The 16698-nt window shown below is 42.7% G+C and overlaps 1 protein-coding gene across 5 annotated transcripts in view; it reads right to left on the bottom strand.

The window, feature by feature from the left end:
- iqsec1a (IQ motif and Sec7 domain ArfGEF 1a) overlaps window positions 1-16698 on the bottom strand; it is a 97032-nt gene that overhangs the window by 45026 nt on the left and 35308 nt on the right. Inside the window, exon 1 of one of the 5 annotated variants that reach the window (XM_042408865.1) lies at window positions 10019-10057. The exons of 3 other annotated variants lie outside the window; for them this stretch is intronic. In XM_042408865.1, the coding sequence (XP_042264799.1) occupies window positions 10019-10041 (23 nt within the window). In that variant the 5' untranslated portion in view covers window positions 10042-10057. Of the gene's footprint in view, window positions 1-821; window positions 1613-10018; window positions 10058-16698 lie in introns of those variants that run through there. One more of the 5 variants, XM_042408862.1, reaches the window with a different exon arrangement.

Here is a 16698-nt window from a genome sequence, read left to right as displayed (position 1 = left end):
AGAGGAGTGTGCACCTTTTTAACATACCTGGAAACTGTGAGACACAAACGTCTACATGTCTTCCTCTAATATGATGAATTCAAATCAAAGGAAACCACAATCCTCAAGATGTTATATATCTTGCACCCTCTGATTTACCGCTGTGATTTACTGTTTGAAGTGTCACCAAAAGGCATTAAATCTAATCTGACGACATGATTGGCATGTTGTGGTGAAAGCAGAACAAACCTCAAAACACATTATAGATTCATACGGTAAAATATAGATTTCTTTGCCAACCTTGATGCGAGCTGCAAAGCTACACTCAGTAATCAGTCATAGATTATGCAGTAGGTGAAAGGTGAACAGGGAGAAGTCCCAGTGGAACAGAGACGAATAAATTCAGTCAGAGCCAGCTCATCTCCTTCTTTTCAGCAGTGCCAACGCTAAACAGACAACCGACACAAACAAGATCATTCAAAGTGCCAAGTTACTTAACCAAGTGCTTCTACAAAATAACAGACGTAACCTGGTTTGCGCTGGGAAATTGATCACGGTTCAGCCAGCTAGCACGCCCCTGAGTAATGTCTCTCTCAGTTCAGCCAGTATGTCAGCTTGTAGATTCCAGCACCACAACAGTTTCTCTATCAATCACTTGAAGTAATTCTAGAGTCTGTTTTAAAACATACTGATTTGCTTAATGTTGGAAGCACTTCAACAGAGGCACCAACATCAACAATCTGACAGCGCTCTGTGATAATTATGAGTTGTTCAAAACACATAGCACAAAGAGTACAAAAATGATCTACGCCAAACATGACTGCAGCCATCTTTAAACATACCTCTTATAAAAGTTGTTGTGTGGGTGCAAACACAGCACATGCCAGTAATCCAGGCAAAAGGCTTTGAACTTCCACATCCTCAGCTCAGACAATCAACAGGGCAGAACAGCAGCAAGAACATTAAAAGGCGCCATGGCACCAGACGCACAGAACCCTGCTCATTTCTTCAGCCAGTGAATCCCTGGCATGGACGTTGGGTTACGTCTGTCCTCCTCTGGAGCTCAAGCCTCGTCACTGCCACTGGATGACAGCCGGAGTGGTTTTAACCCGCCCAGAACAACCACATCACTCCTGGACCTGTCTCGGTCATCACCAACCCAGAAAGCCAGGCCTATCAGGAACCCTCTAGGATTGATTTGGACCAAGTATTAATGCTTGGGATCCACCACCCAAAAGAAGCTCTATAGTGGCTGCTTCGGCTCTGTTTAGCTCTTATCCAGGTCAGTCAGTCTGTCCTCTGTGCCGGTCCCTCCACACAGTGCGTCAGCCCTGGATCCTCTGAGACATCATGGCTACAGACGAAGCTCTGCACCGCTCCAGCAGGCACAGGTACTGGAATGTATAGGAGCAGAGATAAGAGGAGGTATCCTCTAAAAACTCACTCATCGCTTGTTTGAACAGGCACAGACTCAACAGGGATCATCAATGGCCTCCCTCTGCTTCTGTCTCCTCCTCTGCTGCAAGAACAAACTTTCTAATGAGTGTGGCTCCTTCTTAAGCCTAACATCATCCTTTTTCCTCTCTTTCCTCCTTCCTCCAGTGGAATTCTGAACCTTCTCTCCTCCTATCTCTGCCCCCTTCTCCCTCTTGCTCTCTCTGTCTCCCTCTCCCTCTTACAGCCACTGCCATCCACACAGGACCTCCCAGAAATGTGCCGATTCCGGTTGCTGGGCAACACTACCGTACTACTGAAGCTTCAAATGGAAGCTTAGCAGAGAAGCCCGCGATTGGTCGGCTTTTCATGCTGGGAGGGGCTGCTGCAATGTTGTATGACCACATGAGTTTATACACATGCTTTGTTCAAATAAATATGAGCTTCAAGCACTCTCATGTTTTGTCAGTGTCTAATAAAGGAAATACTGCATTGTTTGACTCATCAAGGTCATGAAAGCGTTACAGAAAACACAACAGCAACACGATTTATTGAGCAAATGCTCAGTTATAGCCAACAGAGTGATTCATGAAGTGAATTAAAAAGCAAGGCTGAGATGATGTATGAATGGTGCACTGGCAGAGGTATGCAGAAATATCTGTGTATAAAAAGACCAGTTTGTTAAATTTGGATCAAAGAAGTGCATGTCTTAACACGAAGCATGTTAAAATGTGCTGCTTAGAAGAGCCATAAGACTTAAGACATAAAATGTTGCTCTATTTTTCTTGCTAAAGGGGGGGGTTTGCATTTGAACACAAGCACAGTGCTGTTCTTTCTCTGCCTGAGATGCAGTGCCACGCTGCAGTGCCACCCGGTCCTAGCAGTCATGGGAAAGGGGTGTGGAGGGGCCTCTCATAAATATTCAGCCACTGGCAGTGTCCAAACACGCAAACACTGAAAATACTGCATATTTACACAAACAAGCAGACTCGTATATGCAAGCACAAACACACAAATAGACAAGCACGCACAAATATGTGTGTATATTACACATTAACACACTAATTGGGATAGTTAGATCTGTTGACAAGTGATCTCCACATGACTCTTTTCACACAGCTCCTGGCACAATATGGCCTTATTCTGTTTTTTCCAGCCAAGATATAGAAAGGCCAGAACAACACAAAGGCTATACTGAGAGCATGTGTGAACAGCAGGGAAACTAAGGAATTAATTAATCTAAACAACCATTCATCAGCCTTTTGTCACAATTCAGGCCTCCTGATTTACACACATCTCACAGAAAGTGACCACACACTGACAGCGTCTTCTATCTGTGCTCTTCATCTCAATTTGCCTTGATGTAAAATGGCAGCGAGTGAGTTAACATTTTACATTCTCCCTACGTAACTAGTGTGATTATCTTTTTGTTTTTTGAATGTCAGTGAAGTTTCACATCATTTGTTGGAAAGTAAAGACGCATTTAGAGCAGATTAGCACATAACATTTAGAAAAAGAGGCCAACACAGGAGATAAAATCTACCAAGCACAATTAATGCCACAGTAAAAAGGTATAAGCGACTGCACTTAAAAATATTGTTTCCACTGTTTCCAAATGCATATTATTCCTGTTGCTCATCGTGATGATTTACTCATGTGGGTCATGCCAGATGGAGAACCCTTTTAGTTTCCTCTTTGTAATTCATGTGAAGTTGCTTTCAGTGGTAAGTGTGGGTGGAAACCCCACTGTTTCTGTGAACAGAACATGCTAGAGTCTGTCAAAGGCAAGGAAGAGCAATTATTGCAGTATTAACTGGCATGAAAGGCAGATGGCTTTGATTCAAACACACATGACAGGCTATTATTTGTTTTTTTGTAGGATAAAGAGCTGAGTAAGTGTGTCTATACACAAGCACAACAGGATATGATTTAGTGAGTTGATGGAGAGTTCAGCATGGCATGCATTGGCATGTCCGTTTTCATGGTGAGCTGGTATGCTTGCGCTAAAAGCTGCCTATTAAATGAAAGTTCTTTCCACTTATCACAATGCCTGCACGCTACCACCTACACCTTCGGTTTCACTGTGAGTTAACATGTTCAAGGTGTCAACATTTTTCGGGGATTTTGAAAGAGGTGCGGCAAAGAGGTGCAACGAATTATTCACCACCAATTATTTTATTTGAAAGACATTCTTACCTTTATTTCACCCATGAGTGGGAAGTAACAGAAAATACTGGAGAGAGGGGATAACGTGTTCCTTGATGGATTCAAACCTGGAATGTTGTGGTTACATGTTTTATGATAAGTGCCTCAACTGGGACTCTCCCAGCCACCATTACTCTCTTCCCCAACTTAGCGTATAAACCCCAAAAAGCAATGTCAGCGCATTTCTGCAAAGGTCAGAGTCAAGGTCAAATGGGTCACACAAAGCCAACAAAACATGTGTTTGAAAGTCAGTATGTGTGTGTGAGAAGTACGGCAAGGCTTTAAAAATGACATATGACAAATCCTTCCTTCCTGTCTAAAATCCCAGTTGCATTACTACTGAATCAAAATGAATCTACAATGTCTCTGAGATTCAAAAAGCTATAAAAGACGTATCTTCTCAGATATCCATCTCAGTAAATTACCTCATGCAAAAAGCCTTGTGACAAGATTTTATGGTCTCAATGTTGCTGCTGGTGAATAAGTGCACTGACATGGGCTTATATTGAGCATTACAGTGCAGGAACCCCACTTCTCCCTGGGATTGACCCTGTCAATCACTGATAAACTCTCCAAAGGATTTCACCATGACCTGCTCTGAGCTGGAGATACGCAGTCAATAAACACTTTAATAGAAAATGGACAGCTGCAGAAAATCATCTAGTCATCTGGTGTGTGAGAAGAGGGGAAACGAGGAGCTGAATGAAAAGAAGTGGACAGGGAGCCCTATTTAGGTTCGTAAAACACTCTGGAGAAACCATAAAGGAATGAGTACATTGAGCAGGGAAGATTATAAAGGACTGCAAGGGATCCAAAAGGTCTACCGACAAGAGATCTGTTTTGACAGTAACCTTAATTCATACCCCTGACCCTTCATCTGTCTTGCTAGGCCATTCCGCAAACTCATCCTTTTATAAGGGTGCCAAAGAAGAAACGTGGAGATAACATTATGTATGATAATCATCATAGATCATAGAAAACTGAGCTAAAAGTAAAAAAAATCCAGATAAAGCCATTATTATAACTAGGATTTCATCAAGTATACAAGAAAACACAAGCTTGTACTGAAATCTGTGTGAAGGACAGCCGGTGTGAGAGGATGTCTTAGAAAAGTTCACCCCCTGGTGGCAGATTGGAGTAACTTCCATGCTTTCAGAGCTCGGGAGCCAATGAGCTGATGTGATCGGGGGAATGAGGAGCATGACAGGCATGTTGATTCACTCAGAGTAGTTCACCACAATGCATCATATTTATTTCTAATTTGTACCGCATCAGATAGGCATTCAGTAAGTGTGAGACCTTGGATTTCTGGTGAACAACTTCAACATCTCTACACAAAAACATGTATTTTTAGATCATTAAGACACAGTTTAGGATTAGTAAATGGAAACCGCTGTTTAAAACCGAACATCAGGATGATTTATGATGTTGGTTTACACTGTCAGACCTCAACTCTTTGCATATGTGTCTAACTGGTGTGCCACACAGTTCCACTTCCTCTTCTTTTTTATGCCGTTTGGGATAAAAACTAAAGTCCTGCAGTCAGCAGGGTGATGCCATTACAGGCGAAGAGGGAGGCGCAGAGGCTCAAGAGTATCTCACCAGCATGCTAGTTTATACTGCAGGGCAGATAATATCATTTAATATCATTTTACAGAGAAGCACTGGGGAGATAATCTTACATGAAAGTTACAGCGCAGTTTTGCATGAGCACAAGCTCTTGCATCACACACACTGTACAGTACAGCTGTTCACCCGCCAGCCCGAAAGCAGCCATGTAGAAGATATGTGGAGGGAGAAAAAAAAGGACAGAATAGCAGAGAAGGAAAAGAAGGAGGGTGGAGGGGGTCAAAACCAGGAGGAGAGAAAGAAAGAGGCATGAAGGATGAGGAGAGGAGAGATCCATAATCACAACAGACTCACTCCTCCAGCTTTGGCTTTGCATTAAAGCAGAAAGCACAGGCGCAGACAAATAGCAAGGAGAAGAAAAAGAGGACAAAAGAGGGAGAGAAAATCTTCTGCGGCTGGCTGAAGGTAGATCCCATAGTCTTCGGTCTCTGCCAGCTATCTTGAAGGCCTTTTATATCCCGAGGCCAAGCAACAGAACGGATGGAGAGTGCTGTCTTCCCTGTCAAAGAGGGTACACTGAGACACAGGACCACCAGCACACAACAGCACAGTGCACATGTCCAACACAGCAGACTGTATTTGTCAAAACGTCACCACTCAAGACTACTATATAGGAGAAGAGATGATTTTTTTTTCTTCTTTAATAATCATATAAATGATACGGTTTGTTGAATAACGTGAGCTGGCTTATAACTGAGCTAGTGTTAACACATCACAATGATTCACCGTTTAAAATCCTTGATAGGATTAGCAGGTCTTGTATGAAGTAAGCAAATACAGCGCACACAGAAATTCCAGAGTCATGAAAGTGAAACACATGTACAGACAGAATACATAAGCCTGAGTCAGTCGGTATGCACTGCGGAGAAATGGCTTGAAGCGAGAAAGTTGCACCGTTTTGCCTATTATGAAACAGAAAACCCTAGAAATAAGAACTAACACACCAGATAACATGCTCAGTGATATCTTGGTATGCTTGTTATTATATAACATCACTGCTGATAAACATACCCTCATATCTGTTTTTAATTTTGCCAGAGGAACAAAATGTTCTGGAGATGCATCTTTTTCTGATGCACCCAACTCTCCTCTGTGCTGTCGCTTCTGACGCTGCTATTGGCAAAGGCAGGGGCTTATTATGGGCTGTTTTAAACCGCGGATGCATCAGCACTAGCTAGTCCCCTGAGGAAACTTTAACTCGCTGAGATGTGCCCCTGAGAGCCCAACAGCTCCCGTTGGTTTGATAATCCTTACACATGGGCTGACACGGCTCCAGCTGCAAACTCAGCCACTGAAAACTCAGCGCCAGCCTGCAAATGTCCAGCTGCTGATGTTTTAGTGTGCAAATGACAGGCTTTGAGCTGACTGAGCACAGCCTGATCCAAGTTTGTGCTATTTTGACAGAAGCCAAAATGCTACTGTAACACTGGTAGGACAAAAAAAAAAAAAAAAAAAGCTACAGCACATTGCTTGACTGATCTATGGTTGGAGCTATCTAACACCTGTGCTGTCAAAACACCTCAGTAAGGTGATTCTTCTTCTTTGATCCGTTCTACTCTGTTCATGATCTATTATTCTTTATTATTCTTTAATCTGCTCTATTCTAGTCTCCTCTGTCAGCACATCCTTATTGGTGCATAAGAGGAAATATCAGGGTGTTAATCTCCTGCTATCTGTCAAAGTCATTAAGAGGGGATCAAAGAGCTGATCAATAAATATCCTTGCTATAATGACTAAAGTCATAATCATGGAGCATTAATGGCTACAATCATGTCCACTTTACAGGAAGTCTGTAGTAATTTATGGCAGCTATCAGACAAGTGAAAAATCAAAGGCTTATTATGATGACAGGCCTGTGCATACATACAGCGTGTATCCCTGCTTTAACAAATGACTCACTCAGTTCTGTAGCATTATGCCCCCATCCAATGACGCTATATGAACTGACAGCGTGCTCTGTGCCAGCCCATGTGCTGGCAAAGCAACACATTGTATGCAGTTGTTCTCTTATGCAATAGCGGCATGCATCCTACATTTGGAGGCATATTCAGAGCTATGGTGGCAGTTGTCTTTGTGCACTCTCTCAGTCTGCAGACCTAGCACACTCTGCTGTCAAAGGCTCCGGCTCAAAGTAGAGGAATGTGCTGTCAGCTCTGGTGACGCACTCTCTTTTTCATCAGCACTGGCGTCACTTGAGCAGGGGCATTGCATTAAGACTCCCTCAGCCAATAATGGGGAGTAGGTATTCCGGCTTTATGGCATGAATGCCCTCTGAGAATGCGTGACATTATCTCAATGAAGGGTAAAGCCCATTGATGTTTATTAGCCATATTGTCCATTCAATGTTATATATTCAGTGTGTTGGGTAACGGAAAGCAATTGTTAATCCCAGAAAATAATCTACGCACAAATATCAAACCTCCTGAGTGGTGATGTCACGGAAGAGAGGGTTAACAAGCATTTGGTTTTGAAAATAGACATACACATCTCAACTCCATACATACCTTTCATAATCTGGAATTCCCATATTATTAGAAATAATACCTTTTTAAGGCATAAATCAGGTGAACAACTACTGAAAAACAGAGCAGGGCAGCAATAAAGGTGCAAAGTATTTACAGACCTATGACAAACACTAAACACACACGTCATAACCTCTCAGACAAAACCAACTCAATCATCATTACAGTGTGAATTTTTTGTACAGTTTCACAAAACATAATAAAATCTTGTTTTTCGCACCAAATGTCAATGTGATATTATAGTATTTCTCCCTGGCGTGTGCACCAGCTGTACATTCCTCCGCACCAGTTAACTGTATGACAACCAATTAACTAAATTCCTTGTCCTTGTGCTGAACACATGACGGCACTTTGACAAACCTGGTGTGAATAGACTTTATAAATGCCTCAGTTGCTCTTTCTTCAGCGTGCCTTGCATGCAGAGTTAGCTAGTGTGCTGGACTGAACAAAGCACACCTCACATCCTGTCGTATTTTACAATATTCAACCTAAGGCAACCTCTGCATCCCTTCAGGCCTGAGTAGTGAAGTGTAATGTGTTTAAAGGCCAAGGAAGCCTTCAACTAAGCTCAGGATATCCTGCTCTTAGCCTTCCAGTGTTGCAGGCACAATATTAGAATTCCAGAGGAATCGGGGCCTGCCAGCAATGATGAAATGACATTTACAACAGAACAGACTCATCCTGCTCCAGATACTCATTAAAGGAGTATTGGCCAGACACTGTGAGGCTCAGTCTGTTTGACAGAGAGTCAAGCCAACACATTAATGTCAATCTGAGGCACATCTCCTATGTCCCCTAACAGCAACAGCGGATTTTTCACAAAGTCATTGATTTGTACCGCACGTTCACCTTTCTGAGTTCTGCCCCTCGGCCCAGTCATGTGACTGTCTGTGGTTAAAGCTCTCCTTGGGCTAAAGCTGTAAGAAAACGAGGATCAGCTAAGCCTCTCAAGACCACAGACTCACACACACCGTGTTCAATTGCTTATTATGCAACAGCAAAAATAGGAATGTTATCTTTAATCAAGCATGTAAAAAAACTATAATTGCTGGGACACTAAAGGAACTTGAGAATCTGAGGAATGTACTCGTGTATGAATGTGTGCTGTACACATGGAAACGAGGCAGAGATTTAATCCAGTGAATGGTAGGGGTAGATTGCCTGTGAAGGACCCAATGGAGACTTGTGAAGGTCTCATATTCATTAAAATGACTGATCCCTATGTATGGTATTAGATCATGACATGACAGGGTAATTCAGTTCAACGCTATGCACCAGCTGGTAAGTAGATGTGTGAAAGATGCATGTGTTCACATACATGTTTACCCTTACAGGGTTGCAAAGGAATCAGAGGGTCCAAACTGATGCAGGCTAAATGCCACAAGAAGGAAAGCAAACTTAAATGTGGCTCTGCGGAGAAATAACATAGCAGAATGCTTATTCAGCTAAATTCTTTAGGTGTTGTGCACTAAGCGAGGGTGGATTGTGTGTACAGAGCATCATACAAAAAAAATCAAAACCCTAACAAACTCCAAAAAACAACACAATTTAATTTTGTCCACCTTTCATCCCATCAGAATTGACATGATTCACTGAATGCAAGCTTTCCACTCTCAGCCAGTAGGACTCAACACCATCCCAAAAATAACAGCTCAGACCCAGCCGCATTTTACACACGCACGCACACACACACACACACACACACACACACACATTGTACCAATCACACAGAAGAGCACACTCACACCCACAAATATACGGCAGGGAGCTGTGAGGAACTCATGTGCCCAGTCAGAGCTGTCACAGCATCATCCAGAAATGACTAATTTTTCCCAGCCACCCGAGGCTCTAAAACCGTCGCTCACATGACTCTGTTGTGATTTCAGTCATAATAGAAGGCTCGCTAATACAAAACACACTCCAGTTTCATCACTTTGTATCAAGACACATGGTTTTAATTAATCTCGTTGAAATCTTTTCATCCCATTCACACAAACATGTTCCACCTCGCCGCCCCTCCCCAGGAGGGAGATGTTGTTTACTAAGAGCACAGGAAGGGAACATGAGAGGACAGAGCAAGGTCTGGATGCCGTAAGTGACTCAGCATAGACACTGGAGAGGTAGACACCGAGTTTTCTACCGCCACCCACCCGATTGCTGTCTCCATGAATGAGTGCTACACCAGTACCGCCCAGGCAGGCGAGACCGTCTGCCCGTTCAACAGCATTCACACTAAACATGCTACTCACATGTCGTAGAGCCGGTAACCCATTGCAGAGCCTGGTCTGCTTGAGTGGGACCCGGGGTCTCGCGTTCGCCTGGGGTCCGTACTGCTCACCACAGCGCGCCACACGCTTGGTTTGTCCATCCTGTATGCTGGTCAATGGGACTCGACGGTGGGACGGCGTGCGCACACAGGCTCACTCACATTCACTCTCCCTCTCCCTCCCAGTCACAAACACAGGCTGCCAGAGAGCAGTGTGTGTGATGTAACAAGGAGCATCCAAGAGGCTGGCGGTGGGTAGGGGGGGGGGAGCTGATGATGGTGGTGGAGGAGGAGGAGGAGGAGGAGGGGTGTGTCATAGAGCCCAGAAGCTAAAGGAGCTGTATGTTAAGCACTGATGAGAAGCCTCTGTTTTACAGCATGGTGGATGGTGGGTATTTCTTTACTGGTACCAGTGCCGAGGGAGGCTGCCACTCCTAAATAAAAGCAAGAGGACAACCTGCGGGAGAGCTGCTGGGAGATTTTACCGCCTCTTATAAACACACAGACGCATCTGTGTGCACCTCTATCCACCCTCTTATCAGCTCTCAGTAGTACAGTCCTCAGCAAGGCCACACGATTGGCTCCTTGGTCTCCATAGAAACAGGAGGATGTGTCAGAGGTAGGGCTCATTATCATGCCTTTTCTCTCCCCTCCCTCCCATTTTGTTTTCACTCCCTCTCTCCTCTCTTTCTATCCCTCTCCTTTCCCATTTCTCTTCTTCTCACATATTCACCCCCTTCCACTCCCCCACCCCTCCTCTCCATCTTTCTCTCTTCTGGAATCAATGCACTTCTCTGTAGTGTCTTTCAAAACAGACGAGGCTTTCCAGTCTAATGAGGAATGGTGCAAACAGGTAAAGATGCTGCACAGCTCTGGTTAATTATGTCTGCAGAAAAAAACAAAAACAATACAGGACTAAAACAGAGATCAGATCATGGAGGCATATGAACATTCCAGAAACAATCAGCTGGGAAAACAGATTATTTGATGGAGGAGTTACAAACTGTGCCTCTACGGTTCTGGTCTTTATAATGCCAGACACACAAAGTTAGTGAAACTACTGTACGTGGCTTGCATAGATATTGCATCATGTACAAGTGATGCCAAATCCAGAAAGTAAGTGTGAAATATTAAGCAGAAATAAGGCAACATGATTGAAGATTCCATCTTAATTTCGGGCGAAATAGGTGCTGTGTTGCATATTGTGGAATATTCAGGTGCCTCTATTAGGAAACGGTGCTGTTGTTGAGACCTTCACCAGGTAACAGCATCCAAAGCAGGACGGTAGGCAGGCAGCAAAGTGTCTATGGAGACAAGCTCTCATCAGGACTTTATAAAACCACACACACACACACACACACACACACACACACACACACACACACACACACACACACACACACACACACACACAGAGTAGGCTAGGACAGAAACACTAGTCTAATGGCTTACGGTCTCCAGGGGAAGATGCATTTCATCCCGGGCAGACTCGATGGCACACAGCACAGTCGATGTATTGAGTGTTAACGCCAAGGTGACTAGTACTGTCAGACCTCTGTCTTTTTGTTAATGAACTTGTGTAGTAGCTAATTGCATATGTGCGTCATCTCATTGCAATTACATTGCTTATGTACCCTCTAATTATCAGGCACAAGTGCTTATCCCTCCAGCTCTGACATGCGCATGTCTTCACCGTGTCATTTGTGTGTGAGCGCATGTGTGGCCATGTTGGTTGTGTGAATGCATCCTTGGTATAATGTTTGACTCCAACACTGTCCAGTATATCCACAATCCCGTGCCAGATAACTAGCCAGACTGACTGTCATGAAATTTAAGTGTTCATGCTCGTCAGGAAACAGATCAATACTAATGTCTGTGGTGTAACCAGAGGACAAACCTCTTACATTTTGGACACTCCATGAGCTTTCCTTTTGTGCCACAATCAGGCCATGATATCCATTTTAAACACAAAATATCTCTGACAGATTGTTCATTCACAAGAAGATACACTAATGATTTTAAAGATCCCAATTTCTTTTACGAACTTGAGGTTTTTAATCTCTACTAAAAAAGGCTCTGAGGCTAGCAGTAGAGCCGCAACTATTAGTTGATTAATTGATTGGTCAATCAACAGAAAATTAATCTGCAACTATTCTGATAATTGAATAATTGTTTAAATCTTTTTTTAAGCAAATATGCCAGAAGGGCATATACACAGACAGAGGAGCAGAGCAGCGAGCACGATGCTCTTTCAAATTGAAAAATAATCTTAAATTCATGGTTTCAGCAATACACTTTCTTGCAGAAAAGCTCAGGCTTTGATGCTTACACACACACGCACGCATGCACGCACGCACACACACACATATGGAATAAAACTACAGGAACTGAGGTTAATATTTAAGATGCCATTATTTTCTGCTCTAGTGTGGCCCTGCACACACCAGGACATGTTGCTATGTGGCCTTTTTGATGTACAAATATTGCATGCATTGGTCTTCTTGTGCCAACCTCTCCGCTCTCCTCTGTCACCATATGGCCCCTTTTAATCCAGCTGGCCATGTGTGGTTCAAGTGGTGGGCTGTTGGGAGTGTAGCAGTAGGATTCTGTTCAGGAGTGTGTGCAGCACACGAAAACACACACAAAGCACAGATACACATACAGTATACTGTATGCACACACATAGAACACACATGTGGAAAGAAGGAGTGCAGGCTTTTAACTGTCATAGGAAATGCATACTGATGACTTCCAACCTAATTGCCTCACGTCTGTCCTCTGGAAAATGCAGCTAACTATGAAGCTCATAGAGTGAGCGTACATTCTCTAAATGCAAGAAAACCAGTTTGATGGCATGGCAGAGAAGCAGCAAAATGCCAACAGTCACTGGAGGAGGAGGAGGAGGAGGAGGAGGAGGAGGAGGAATGGGCATCTTCATTTGGGTCTTACATAGCTGAGAAAAACATAAAAAAAAAGAGCAGAGCTGGTGCTGGCTGAAATGTATTTGTTTTTACACTAGGGCTGACTAAAATCTAAAATCTGACAACAATCTAGATAAGTGATTAATCATTTAATAACTTGTTAAGCAAAAGGGCTAAAAAATATACTGGTTCCAGTTTCCTAAATGTAAATATTAATTGGTTTTATTAGTCAGTAAATTGGGGGGTTAGGATTGTCAGTCGGACAGAACAAGACATATGAAGAGGTTGTCTTGGACTTGGGAAATTGTGATGGACATTTTTTCAGTATTTTTTGATATTTTATAGACTGTAAATAAAAAAAATGAATCAGCAGATTGATCAGTAATGAAAATAATTGGTAGACGCAGGCCTATCTTACACTACACATATGTGTTTCTAGTTTAGTTGTTGCTGTATACATTTGCATTGTAAAAAAAAATTAAAAAGGCAAAATAAAATCTAAAATGTTCAAGAACTGCTCAGCTGGAATTGAAAATAACAGACTTCAGAATTTCCTGACATAGCTCATTTCTAGCTGAATTGGCTGTCAGTCTTAGATGATATAAAGACAGATACCAGAGATATACAACTGCTGGAGGTCACAAAACAGTAAGTTCTGTACACTTGGAACATCTCAAAACTGATGCAGCACTTTATTCCCATCAAAGTGCATTCTGTTTTTCCTCTTCTTAGGTCAGCTAGCTTCTTTGGATCTTATCAAGCTTTAACGAAAGAAAGTGCATGTTCAGAGCGCAGTGTTTTGTACGCGTCTGCACAATATGTAGGAACGACAGTGCTGGTGGAACTGTCTGTGCTGAACAGAAGGAAGCATTATTTTGTCCTCAGCTGAGCTGCACTGCAGGGGTCCCGTCTCTCTCTCTCTCATGAGGCTTCAGCCCACTTCAAACACATCAGAAGGGGGGAGAGAGAGAGAGAGAGAGAGAAAGAGACAAAGACAGAGACAAGAGGGAGAGAACACAGTCACCGCAGCACTAAGAGCTGCTGAACACAAGGTGGCAGTGCATCACCTCTTCTGCAGGAACAACGCCACCCTGATGAGATCAATAACATTACTGATGTTAAGGTTACAGTTAGGCACGGTGACAGAGATAGTGAGTTGTTTTTAAACATGAAAATGCACTAAATCCCAGGAACTAATCCAAATTTGTATTGGTGATATGCTTTATCACAACAACTTCATAGTTATTGTAAAAAAGTCACAGCCCATGTTACCTACAGTTAGTTATTTCAGCTTTGTTATCTTCAGTTTTCAGTAACTTTCACTGATTAAAAATACACCTATAAACTTTTTGTTCCACAAAAACATTTTTCTAACCAATCCAATTAGTGTCAACAGCTGGAAAAACTGAACTCCCCTGAGACGGTGACCTCTCCACTCTGCTCTGGAGATGCGAGCTTTAGTTTCCGTGCTGTTTTTCCTTGCAGCCGCGCAGCACAGCCTCTCTGTAGCTCTCTGGCAGAGGGCACAGCGCGGCGCAAAGGCTCCTTCTGTCACTGACTTGGCCTCAAGCCTGAGAACATCACAGGCAAAAGACAGACACGCTTTTCATAGTAAGCCAAACAAAGAGCTGTCTCTCTGCCTCTAACTGCAGAAAGAGCCATTGCTTGACCCCTCGGGCCTCTGCTGAGGCTCTTCGATGCCATCGCAGAAGATTGGACTTCTTGATAAGCTGGTGTCAGTAATACTGATGTGGCGCTGTAGCAGCCCTAGTAAGCCCCTAGTACGGGTTGAAATAGTGAGTCGATCGACAGAAAATTAGTTTTGATTTTAGTAATTTTTTAAGCAAAAATTTAGCTGTTTTCAGGTTCTCAAATGGGATGATTTCATGCTTTTCTTCGTCATATATGATGGTAAACTGAATTTCTTTGGGTTTTGGACTGTTAGTCGGACAAAACAAGACATTTGAAGACGTCAACTTGGGCTTTGGGGAACTATAACCAATATTTTTCTCTATTTTCGGACATTTTATAGACACCTAATTTTTCTCCATTGCCTTATATCCGCTCATAAAAAAAAACTGGGTTTACACCAAACTATTTGTGGTCTACATCATATTGAGTAGTTCATCTTTATTCTTTTAATGGTTCATCCTGACTCATACAGCAGAGAGAGGCAGTGTATGTGAATCTTCGGTCAAAGTCGACTGAGAGGGCCGTTTAGTAATTATTTTGTCATTAATATTCAATATCACACATACAAAAAATAAAATGAAAAGCTAGTCCGCTGGTCCTTGACCAGGTTGTGCTGCTATTACATGTCTCATTTCTGCTTATTACGGCCTCTTCTATTCTCACAATCTAATCCCTCTGTCATCCTGTAATCATCACTTTCTGCTCACTCACTTGAGATTTCACCCCACACACAAGTAGATCATACATGCAGCAGCAGCAGCAGCAGCAGCATCTTGTTAATATCTCATTGCACATACACAGACAAATCCCTTCTTGAGTAGTACAGTAGAGCTGAAAAAGCAGGCGAGAACGAGCGATCGTGCTCTCCAGTCTTATTTTCTGGGGAAAAGTGTGCTACTCCTTGCTCCCTCACCTCATCCAGTCTGAGCCCTCCCTCCGCTCGATCTGAGCAGCGATACAGAGCTATGGAATTGCAAATGCCTCCTATCAGACTGGGAGATAGATCTGAAGCGCTCTGAGGCCCTTTTGCCTGATATTACTGGGGCATAGAGCTGATGAAAGGATAAGCTATGCGAGAGAGTCGCACAGTATCACTAATCTCTCACTATATCTAATTTACCAGGGAAAGTGGCAACATGTAATAGAGTGAAAGCAAAGCATTGGCTTAGAAAAAAAAACGACGCCCCGACGTGTTTTCACTGGTATCGAGATGCATCGGTTGCGCTTTTATCATCTAAAGGCTTTCAAAATCACACTGATGTCACAATTGATTTTGTCTTGAAATGTAACACCTGTGCACTGTCACCAGACATCTGGGTGTCTTTTCATTACCGCTGAAGGGATGAATTTACTACAGACACGTTGCACTTGTTCAACCTTGACTGAAAACACCAACTCCTGCCTTTCTGAAGGGGAGCACAAAAATGCACATTTTGTCATAATTAAGCTGCTTCTTCATGCATACTGAATGTAGATTGCAAGAGGAGGGCTTTTTTTTTTTCCATTTGCTGAAAAAAATAGAAATTAATATTTCACAAGTGTACTATGTCTTTATTCATGACCACATCATAGATAATGTCATAGCTAATTACTGAGAGGGTCTGCTGGCTTTTTTGTGATTCAGGGGTTTAAAGTTGCAGCTGCATATGTTTGTTGCAATGATAGCAGTGTGTCAAAGGACATTTTGGTTATTATGAATACCCAGTCAAGGCAATCTTCCACACTGACTCACAGCTCTGGCCTTTGAATAAGCACAGAATAGAAAATCATGTGAAGAAAACAAATAGTTGGGTGGTGTCATCAGAAGTTACCACACTAGCAAACCTTGAACTATGTCACATGATCTGAATTTAGTATTTAATGTATTTTTACCACATGGACACAATCATACTGAGAGAATATTCTTCCTTGGTTTATAATTATGTGATGTAATCTTGTTTGTAGGCTGCAACTAATGATTGTTGTTATCAATTTATGAGCATTTTTTTTCCGCTAAATCACTAATTCAGTCTGCAAATTTGTGGAAACTTGAAGCCTCCAGTGCACGTAC

The sequence above is a fragment of the Thunnus maccoyii genome, chromosome 4, assembly GCF_910596095.1.
Source record: "Thunnus maccoyii chromosome 4, fThuMac1.1, whole genome shotgun sequence".
Taxonomy (NCBI): Eukaryota; Metazoa; Chordata; class Actinopteri; order Scombriformes; family Scombridae; genus Thunnus; species Thunnus maccoyii.
The sequence above is the reverse complement of the archived record's forward strand: the minus strand, read 5'-3'. Positions and strand labels throughout refer to the sequence as shown.